Source organism: Lactuca serriola, chromosome 4 (genome assembly GCF_051521515.1).
Source record: "Lactuca serriola cultivar US96UC23 chromosome 4, Lser_US96UC23_V15, whole genome shotgun sequence".
Lineage (NCBI taxonomy): Eukaryota > Viridiplantae > Streptophyta > Magnoliopsida > Asterales > Asteraceae > Lactuca > Lactuca serriola.
Window position 1 is genome coordinate 13,291,366 of NC_136411.1, and position 11,580 is coordinate 13,302,945.

Below are 11,580 nucleotides of genomic sequence, written 5' to 3' on the forward strand. Positions count from 1 at the left end.
TAGTTGTACTTTGAGCTATAAATCCTTTATGTATAAAAGGGGACGGTTTTAAGGACTATGGATAGGCCTTGAAATCGTCCAAAGGCTTATCAATTAGGGTATTGGATTGTTTAGGGCCTAAGTTATCCAATTAGGGTTTAAGGCTGAAACCCTAGGAGCCTCACTAGTATAAATAGACCCTAGGGGTCAAAGGAAATCGGTACTTGTGCTCTAAGAAGAAACCCTGGCCGATTTTGATCCCCTCTCCTGTCTCTCTCTCAAATCATCATCTTACTAGTTGGTGGTTGTAAGCCATTACAGGAGTGACAATTGTGACTCTAAAGCTCCAAGGACAAGAAGTTAAGCAAGTGATTCAAGGTAATCTTCTAATTCTGATTTCATATTGTTATTATACTCTATTAGCCATTAGAAGTCTTGGATTCAATGTATGTTCAATTAGAGAAACCTAGATCCAAGCATTAAGGTTTGCATGTGCACATAGGAATGTTCATATGGCTAAAACCCATCAAGTTCATCTTTTGAACCACATATGCGGGCTTTTCCATGGGTTTGTTGATTGTTGGAGTCCAGTTCATCTTTTGAACCACACATGTGGCCTGCCACTTTTACTTTCATTTTTAGTTTAAATTAACATATTATAGAACAACATTAAAGTTTTTAAAACTGCTAGCATCCTAATTTTTATATCTCCAATTCAAGTTCAAACAGTATCAAATAATTTACATACTTACCAGATATGGATGATGAATCCTTATGGGTTTTCTGTTTTTTATCCATTTTCTTTTTCCATTCTCATGATTTACTACACATATAAGTTATGGTATGTTTTAAGCATACTTAACCAGGAATGGTATCAAACCGGTCAAATAAAATTAAATTGAATGGTAAAAAATATATTAGGAATATATCAAATAAAATTAAATTGAATGGTAAAAAAATGACACGTATCAGAATTTTAGTGGGTAGGAATATTTATACGCATAAAAAGTAAGAGGCAAATTAATTTCGCGAAAAACAAAACTATCAATTTTTCCGTGTTTAGTTTTTGAGAAATTAAAAATCCTCCTACATTTTAGTCCTAATTATCTTCCTACCCAATCAAATGTTAACATGTGTCTCATTTAATGACACATTTAATTAAATTGATAATATTTTAGTCCACTTGTCACCATTTAATGTGGGTAGGAGAATAGTAAGACTTAAATGTAGGAAGATATTTAATTTCTCTTAGTTTTTTGGTTTTATTTCTATTTTTAGGTTTATTCATAAACCATAATGTAATTAACAAAACATTAATAATAAATACTTTACTATAAATAATGCACAAGGACGCAAATGCATGTACATTAATTTAATTTTGAATGAAACCCGCCGCATGTCAATTAGTTTAATTAGTCTCTGAGTTTATACATAAATGACATTGTTTATGGCATTTTGTTCGGTTTGATTTTTTATATTTTATATTTAGACTACAACAAACCGAGCCTAAAAATCGATTTTTATATAAACCAAAAATCAAATCCTAGACTTTTCCAATCGGTTCTTTTTTTTTTTTTTTTTTTTTTGCACGTCTATTAGTTATCATCTTTTAAAAGACAAACATTATCAATAAGCCTTTTATACCCAGTTTAAAAATTGCTTTTTTTGGTAATAGTCATCTCAAAGCGCTATTGCAGTAAATGAAGATGACACTTAAAGAACTCAATTACCTTTTTCTATAGCAAGTTCCATAAACAAATCAAAAATCAAAAATCAAAAACTAACTAGAGAAACCGACTCTTATTAAGTTTTTATTATCTGAATGCTTAAACTAAGTAAGCTGATGCAGATATATTCCACCTTGTAATTTGACTTCAAATCTTGCGCAATACAATACCTACATAAAATATGAATATGTTTTAGAAGATCACAAGAACGCATCCCTGAGTATAATCGATTTATGCAATTTTGGTCCCAACTTTTTTCTTTTATTTAAAGCTACAGATATTTTTTTTTAAAAAGATGGTTAGGCTAGTTAATTATGTGAAATACCTCAAATCATTATGTGTGTGTCATGTTGATGTTCATCGAATCCTAGACTGCAGAACCTTCTGGAACTTCTGTACTTGGTCAGAAAGGTTGACTTGTTGATTCAACGATATACTTTGACTGTTGACCTTTTTTCTGCCCTTACGCACCATCGAGTCTTCTGTATCTAAAACATAAGATATCTGCCACACACAACCCTCACAAGTCAACAATTAAAAAAAAATTAAAAATTAAAAAATTAAAAAGGTTTACTTTATATGTGACGCAATTTATCTTGCATTCCATTCTGTTTACTATTCGAAGACCCTCCATTGCATGCATCATTGCTAAATCTTCATCTTCACAAGCATATTTTCTTTTGTTTCTGCATTGACAAGATTAATTTAGAGTATTTATTTAGTATTCCTTTTTATTTTACTTAATAAATGATCGATATTTTAATTTACCTCTTTAGAAATATCCCGGGCTTCTTTTTCCCTTGAGTGGTTGGAATTGGAAAGGGTGTAAAATTTGGGTCGATTGAAAAAGCTGGTGGTTCTGATGTCTCACATACAGTGTCCATTACCCAAATTGCTAATTGGGTTTGTTTATTTGTTGCTGGTATAAGTGACTGAAAATAAACAAAATTTGATGGGGTAAAACTAGAAAAAAGATATAAAAAGGGAAGAGTAAGTAGTAAGTAGTAGTTACATGCTGAAATCTATAAATGTTGTCATCATTAACAATAACTCTGGCATTTGCGTTATAAAGTTCATCTATGAATCTTTCAGGTTTTCTCATATTTTCATATGCATGGAGATGGAGAAGCTTGTTGTCAACTTCATCACCCGCGATTGCCAGCACCTGTGGAGGGTATTAATATTATGGGCATAAAATTCAGAGTTATATTTTTATTTTTCTAATGATGGTTTTAAATTAAATTAGGATAAAGAGAAAAGTGACCTGTTTAGAAAGCTTGTAGATTAGCTTGTCTAGTGTGAAGACAGGGAATGCCCAAGTGCCAAGAACAGTTCGACATTCATCTTCATATTTTGCACTATCAATACCACCTCCTAGAAAATTGTAAAGTAAATCCAAGAATCTGAAACCAAAAAAAAAAAGTTAAAATAATTATTGAACAAAAATAATTGAGTGAATTATAGAGCTATTTTAGAGTAGCCATGACACCTAGCATATGAATCATTAGGTGTCTTGTCACTTGAACCCCTCCATTTATCATTAGCAGACTTTTCTTTTGCTTCCTCTAGTCTCGAGTACAACGTCTGTAAATTAAATAAAAAATTATATAAAAATCGGTAGTTTTTGTAACTTTTATGTGGTAACAACAATGAGGGTCATACTTGATGGAGTCTGAAGAAAACATAGAAGGAATCACTTCCATAGAAAACCCGAGGACCGTTTGTGACAATACGCGATACTTCAGGGACGTACTTTGCAAGCGGCTTCACTGTATCCAAAAAAAGCTCTGAAAATGGTAAAAGGGTTTCATTTTCATCTCCTTCTTCACCTTCACTCTCGTCCTTGTCAGCATGATCTTCATGGGACCCACCCGCCACATCAGCAGTTTCACTACCTGATCCATCACCATTCTCACTGTCACAAGAGGACCTATGTGCACTTTCCTCACCTTCAACTTCATCATCTTCTCGGAACCTATTATTATTATTAGTAGTAGTAGTAGTAGTAGTATTAGTCTCTCTAAATGCTGCAAAATTATCCTCTTCAAAATCTCCATTTGGGGATAATTCACCCTCTTCTTTCTCAACTTTATGGTGTCCATTAACACTTGTGGTGGTATTTACATTTTTGCCCTCACTTTGCCTTTTACTGGTTTTTGCAACATCTTGATTGCCATTTGTGGATTGAGGAGGGCGAGGGGGGACATTAAACATGGGCTCCACAAAAGTGGTCCAGATCTTCATTACCTTATTGAATTGTTCAGGGGTAGAATTTTGTGGAATATAATATTTCATGAGCTGATATAAGTCTTCATGGACATCCAAATCACAATACTTGAATTCTTGATGTGGTGTACTGTTTTGTCTTTTCATAGTAAAATGCTGATAGATGTTTTCGTTTCTACACTTCTCTTCACTTATTTCCTTGATTTCTGCCAATAATGCTGCAATATAAAATATAGAGTAAATAACAGTTTTGGTACCTGAGTATAGTTTATTTTGCAATTTTAGTCCCAATAACTTTTTCTCGAAATTTTGGTGCTTATTTGAGGTTTTTGGTCCCTGAGTATAGCTGATTTTTGCAATTTTCGTCCCAAAAACATTACAAAAACCTCGAATAAGGACCAAAACTGCAAGAATCAGCTATACTCAGAGACCAAATATATAATTTACTATAAAATAAACAATGAATTATCAGTTTTGGTCCCTGAGGATAGTAACCTCAAATAAGGACCAAAACTGCAAGAATGAGCTATACTCTGGGACCAAAAACATAATTTACTGTAAAATGAAACATGAATTATCAATTTTGGTCCCTGAGTATAGTTTTCTTTTCAATTTTAGTCCCAATAACTTTCTCTTGCAATTTTGGTGCTTATTTGAGGTTTTTGTAACGTTTTTGGTCCCTGAGTATAGCTGATTTTTGCAATTTCCATCCCAAAAACATTACAAAAACCTCAAATAAGGACCAAAACTGCAAGAATGAGCTATACTCAGGGACCAAAAACGTAATTTACTGTAAAATGAAACATGAATTATTAGACAGTTTCAGTTTACCTTTAGCACTCAAGCTCTTTGAATCCTGCTGTTTAAAATAGAAGCTGCGATGATCAAGTGACTTATGATAGTTTTTAGCATAAATTTCTGCCCAAACTTTATTAAAATCAGAACGACACCTGGCCCACTCCTCTTGTTTCTGTTTCAACCGAGTTAACACTACTGGTAAAGCAAGAGATGCATTCTTCTTTAATACATCCATCACATCAAGTCCATTATCTCCATATAAGCGTTCAATGCACCTCAAATTCAAAGCTGAGTAACAAAAATATATATATATATATATATATATATATATATATATATATATATATATATCATCAAGAAAAAAGAAAATTGAATTTCTATTAAGTTTATATAAGTTTCTCACATGTAAAATGATCTTCAACACGAACCAAGCTTTCTGTTTTGATTGAATTATCATTAATTTTATCCAAAAGTTCTTCCACACGTTTGGCTGTTACATTCACTGATTCCAATAACATGTCCAATTCAAACCTGACATAAAAGGTATCCATTAAGGTTTTACAGAAGGAAAATTAATAAACTTTTATTTATTAATTTTATCTATCTACCTGTCATCTTCACAACGAAATAAGCTCTCTTCATACTGGTTTTTACGCATGTGTTTAAAAGAGTAATCTTCGCTTCCAGATGTAACAGACACCCAATGATCATTCAACACCTCATCACCTATTGTTGTTCTTTGACTTACTGAAGGAATTGGATACTGTATTGAAAACATCCATTGACAAATAATAAAAAAACAATTATATAATAAAGTTCAGATATAACTGAGTAAACGTACAAGATGTAAGAATTAACTACATTCTTTGGTAGAAGCCGATAACTTGGAGTGCAACGTTCACAGTCAGAAAGGTCAAGTTCATGAATTGGCTTTGCTTGATACTCATCCTTGTTTGGAAGTAAAGATGGCTTAGATTCAGATACATTTTTATCCTCATCATCTGCCAAAAAAAAAAAAAAAAAAAAGTTTATAATCTCAAATGTTAACAGATGCTTATAGTATGCAAATCAAAAGGAACTTTTTTTATTGATGATTACCAGTCCTCTCATTCCGGTCAATGAACACGTTGACTTCTTCCATAAGATCTGGATGAGCTCCAAGTAGATTATTCACCTAAGGGAAAATAAATGTTTTATTTAAAAACCAAATAATAATCTTAATGATGATTAAAAAAAGGGGGGACACAACACAAGTTTACCAGAGATTGCAGCTGTGGTCGAGTGATATTTTCTGTGCAATAATGCACAATGCACTTCAAAAAAGCTTGATAATCATCTGAGTTGTGTAATCTTTCTTTCACCTTTTCACGAAGACTAATCATTTGATCACGCATATCTGTGCAATATTAACTTAAATTAGGTCAAGAAATGGAAAAATATAAATTGTTAGAAAGAAGTTTTAATCTTGTTTTGAACTAGGAGATGATACCTTGTTGAAATAGTTCAGTAACAGAGTCTTCAAGTGCATTAGTAGATTTACGTTTTTGGGCAAGACGATTTGACCCCTGATGATGATTAGAATCTCTATCTTGTGAATGGTGTTCTCTTTCTTCCCTTTTCACTTTTTCTCTATCACCATGTCTCTTATGCTCCTTCTCAGCTTTTATAAATTTTTCCTCATGATGAGGATCCGCCATGTCAGCGCTGACCTCACGTTCAGCATGACAAGCAACACCTTTCTGAAAATTGGTTCACATTCAGAAGACATATACATGCAGATAACCATGCAAATTGTAGGCCATATGAGTAAAGATGAGTCAAGCGATTGGAAACTACCTTTTCAGAAGGTGGAGGTCTTATTCTGCCAATTGGTGAGCTCCTATCTTCAGGGTGAGGTTTATGGTTCCTACTGGAGTGAACATACTGATTGGATGTTGCTGCTGAAGAATCAGGTAAGAAATTGGTGAACTCCTTGAGAAGGTCAGGCTGATTATGAAGAAGAGCAGCAACCTGAAGGAAGAAGATAAATGATTGAAGAAATTAAGAATGATACAGGAAGAGTAAAGTGAAGACAAATAAACAATAGTCTTAAATAGCAAACCTCTTGGTGGACCTCTTTAATGGGTTTGTTTTCCTTTCTGTACATATTCAAAATATCAAGAAAAGATTTGTACACACGATCGTCTCCTTGAAATCTCATCTGCAAGCAAGAAACCATGTTAGATGAAATTTTGAAAAGGAAAGCTATTAGGAACACAATCCTGTGATGTTATTATTACCTTAATTTTGTTTACAAATTGAATGGCTTCTTCAAACTCCACAGGCTTCTTAGCATGTGGTTCATCCTCTTCTGAGAGGGTGATTTCAAATCCCTTTGGGAGAAAAGTGTTAAAACCCAATATTAGTTTTCGGTGTCCTTTGAACAGTTCCTTCACCCTAGCTATGACCCCTGTGGTGTCAACCCTACATAAACATAATGATCATGACAAGTATCCACATAATGAGAACACGGAAAGGTGGAGGAAGCAACAGTTTAGCCAAACCTTTGTGCTTTGAAATCTTTCATTATATCAAGAAACTCGGAATATTTCTCCTTTTTGTCAAGAAACATATCTTTGACATCCTTGAGATACATAAGGGCATCATTAGTTGTCAACTTTTGTCCACTCCCTCCATTCATCATTTGGAGCTGCCCAGACCTTCATTCCAGAAGATCAGATGAATAAATCAAACCATTCATTCAACAGACATACCTCTCATATTTAACCCTAAACTTGAAGAATTAAATGCCATAAACATATCTTCAGGAATTAAGCATTGACAAAGACCTTACCTTTTTGTTTCAACCCTAAGTGATTACTTCAATTGTGTAGCGAAGTTCAAAGATATCTACTGATATTGACTATAAGAAAGAATTACTGATCGAAACTTTTACCATTAAGAAATTAAATTTGAAATACAAACTACAGACCACAATAATACTATCAAAAAGTACATCAGAAACCCCCACAGAGACTTCATAATCAAACTTTCTTCCACACAATGTATCTCTAAAGTCAAATAATGTAAAGCGTAATCAAAATTTAAGACTTACGATTCTGAATTGATAGGCGGTTTGAGTTGAAAAGCACTCCCGGAAAAATCGTCGTCTCTAGACCTCTTCATCCCTGTAAAACATAACTCTTTCGAAATTCAGTAATAATTAAACTTTCCTAAACACTCATAATCCTTCAATTGACAATTAAAATCACCAAATTACCGATCTACAATCAACGCATATTAACAACAATTGACCCCTCTCTACAGATCACCATCAACAATTCCTCATTCTGTAAAACATAATTTAGCATTAAACCTTGAATTCGAAGAAAAGCATCTAACAATGCGAACAATTACAAAATTAATCAACGATAAATAACCTCGCTGTAATCACCAAAAAGATCGTCTATTTTCTTCAACTTTACTTCAATTTCACCGTTGATACTTTCAAATTTTAGTCATACACATGTGTGTCTATCTACACTCTCTGGTCTCTGTGATTGTGTGTGTTATCAAACCACAAACTCTGTGATTGAATGCAGATACTGAATCTAAAAACCTGTAGATAGAATTTAGAGAGAGCTGGTTGTATGTATCTATAGGCTATACATATTATAAAAGGTGTATGTATATATTAACACACAGTTTAGCGTGTTTGTGCGTATACCAGAGAAGAAAACGGGAGAAGAGAGCAAGGGTCTAGACTGTAGAGATGGTCATGGTCCTGTTGAAATCTTTTGTTATTGTGAACTGGGTGACCGGGAACCGATGACTGCCGGTTACTCGGTGCTGTGCTTAAGTGAATCTTAGGGCCAAGTGGAACAAGGGTAAAATTGTCTTTTAAAAAGAGAGGGTTTTATTGAAAAGTAATACAGAATCAAAAAGGATTTGGGGTTAAGTCCGGTGGGTTTGACCGAAGTCAAAAGGGTCACCTTTGATTTTGGTGAAGTTTGCGGATGAGTTACTTGTAGCGAGTACTAGGGTTTTGAATGTTTTTTCAGTGTTATAATTAAATGGTGGATAAATAATGGTTTTGATACTTAATTTTGAATTTAAGACTATACTTAATCTTGAATCTAATAGGGATCGGGTCAAGTCCTCCACCCACCAACCAACCTTATGGATCGACCAACGTGGGTATGGTGGCACCCGATTTGCATGCAAATTAAACTGTTATTGGGTCGAAGACATGATATCCTCCGTTTTTCGGTGCATGAAGAGAGAAAGGAGAAAATCATGCATAAATTTTGGAGAAATTTTAACAATTAGTATCAAAGTAGTTTACCATTTTCCTGTCACATTTGGCATGCCAAAAGCGCATTAGCCAAATGCTCTAGCCTTAACCTAAAAGCTTCATTGTGTTCTCCGACGCGTCTTTTAAGTCTTCAGTATTCAAGCCATATTTAACAATTTTCATTTTGCCTTGAGTATACTCTAAGTTCCATAAACCAATATCTTCTTTTTTTTTCCATGTTCTCTAAGATTAATTAGTTTTTAATTACCATTCCTATATATTTGTAATTTCCTTTTGGAGTGATACTAAGCATAAAATTGCTCTATACACGTCTCTCTCTTCTCATGAATTTCTTAGTGGTTAACCATATCGCATATGGTCTTTATCAATTTGTGGTTTCATTGATTCCTCAACATGCCTCCCAAAACATGTGCCACCCACTCGAAGAATTTTTGGCTCCGATGGTAGAAAACATCTTCAATCTCATATCCTTCACCTTCTTCAACACCGATAAATCTTAACCACTCAACCTACATCTCAATCCCAACTCGACATCATAGAACATGGGGTGCACCATATATTTAAAAAAAAAAAAAAAAAAAAAAAAAAAAAAAAAAAACTACTTTGTTAAAATTGTAAGGAGAAAACGAGGGTTAGCATATGATACCCTATCAACCAAGTAGCTATGCCTATGAGTCAAACCCGACATACAACCATCATCCTCCAAAAAAACAGCCTAAAAAGTACAAACTCAATCACAAATGTAACTCCCACATGACCCACCCACTACCTATGACAAATAAATGACATCCTCATAATTATTAAAATCGATCCTCACAACAAGTTTTGCTTTCTTTCCCCCCAATACCTTACTACTATGTGTCTTGTCCCTTAAAGCACTCTACATCAATTGTCATATTAATGGCCATCTAGTTAATGTCATTATTAATTCAAGATTTAAAAATATAACATCATTTAATCATGATATAAAAAACATCATTCAATCACTTTTGCATCCTTCTTCCACCTTTCGATCATCTTGAGCCTCTCCCTCCCCATGATGGTCGGAAGCGACTCTAACATCTATTGCTAATGTTTTGCCCTGACATCATACTCCACCTAAAAACACATATTTCACCATACCCTTTTTTGCTCTTCTAGTTAAAGGGGAATAAATTGTTCTCGGTGTTGCATACCTCACATCTCGCGAACCCATACAAGCTAACTTCTTGATATTGCAACTCACCCACCAAGCAAATGGTCAATCGCTCACCTTACGCGGTGGACCCTCCTCATCCCAAGCTTTCATATGTACCATTAAATACCTCCTATAAAAACGTTAAAACCTCAATGCTTACTCTTTTGTTTCACAACCAACCAACAACATCGACCCTTCTTCCCACCCACATACACACACCTTCAATCTATTTTTTATTCACACGCTTACCAATTTTACCCACCCACTTCACTGTTACAATCATGCAATCGTGACCACCATATCCCTCTTATATCCAACGGTTCTATCATGAATGTTTTCCCATCTACCAAAACTAAAAAATAATGGGCCTTTATCACCGAGATGATCAAGAAGGAGATAGTTAAGCATATACATAATCCTTTTTCATCAAACTCCCTACTTGTGAAAAATAAAGATAGTATGTAGTGAAAATTTTGCCCTACATGTGCATTAATGGTGCAGTCCTTTCCCAAGAAGACAATTCCATATTTTAGCAATAATTATGCCCCTGCATATGCATTGCCTCCATTTATATTTAGGAATTATATGTTATTGTCGAGGAGATCAAAGAAATGGAGACAATACTTACTAGGTCATAAATTTTCGTGTTTTTATCGATCAAAGAAGTCTACGAAGTTTATTAACTTAAATTGTCCAATCCTCGGAATACCATTGGTACCCAACATGTATTACCACCGCAGCTAGTCACATAAACGAGTCTTTTATTACCTCACTTATAAAAAGATATTACCTACTTTGTTAACGAATGTGCCATTTTCCAACAAACTAAATACCTCACCCACAAACTATATGGCCTCCTGCAACAACTCCCGATTCCAAACCAAGTTTGGAAGAAATATCTATAAACTTCATCACCAATATACTACTTTTAAATGAAAAAAAATCACAAATTTGGATAATCGTCAGTTGTGTCACCAAACTTGCACACTTTTTAGTTCTACCCTCACCCCCAACTCATTGCATCATCTCTCGCTAACCTGTTTCTCCACCGTATATTTTCCGAAGACATATCCTACTCAAAGCCCATATTTTCCGATTGAGACCCAATATTCCTTAGTCGCTTTTGGAAAGAATTATTTGGTAAACTTGGGACACTACTCTTGCACTTTATCACATATCACCCTTAAATGTACGAGCAAACAAGAGTAATAAATTGTTGTTGACAGTCTTACTTATATTGCTTTACTTATGAAGAACCTCGAAGTGGAGTAAATCCATCTATTGGACGGGGTATTGGTATAACACGAACTACCATAGTGGTATTAAGATGACACCATTTCAATCCTTATACCGCTGACCCGCTCCAGCCAACATATATT

The 11,580-nt window shown here is 34.2% G+C and overlaps 1 protein-coding gene across 1 annotated transcript; it reads right to left on the bottom strand.

Moving 5' to 3' along the window:
* Positions 1-1,692: 1,692 nt before the first annotated feature.
* LOC145101040 (paired amphipathic helix protein Sin3-like 3) lies at positions 1,693-8,484 on the bottom strand. Its single transcript, XM_079038205.1, has 22 exons — positions 8,150-8,484; positions 7,990-8,059; positions 7,825-7,897; positions 7,274-7,429; positions 7,010-7,193; positions 6,832-6,930; positions 6,567-6,740; positions 6,220-6,469; positions 5,990-6,126; positions 5,829-5,904; positions 5,592-5,731; positions 5,339-5,493; positions 5,134-5,261; positions 4,764-5,018; positions 3,369-4,150; positions 3,196-3,290; positions 2,971-3,109; positions 2,719-2,871; positions 2,475-2,638; positions 2,281-2,392; positions 2,032-2,210; positions 1,693-1,876 (listed from the first exon to the last, which is right to left on the bottom strand). The coding sequence occupies exons 3-21, from the start codon at positions 7,893-7,895 to the stop codon at positions 2,064-2,066; spliced, it is 3,417 nt and encodes a 1,138-aa protein (XP_078894331.1). The 5' UTR covers positions 7,896-7,897; positions 7,990-8,059; positions 8,150-8,484; the 3' UTR covers positions 1,693-1,876; positions 2,032-2,063.
* Positions 8,485-11,580: the final 3,096 nt, after the last annotated feature.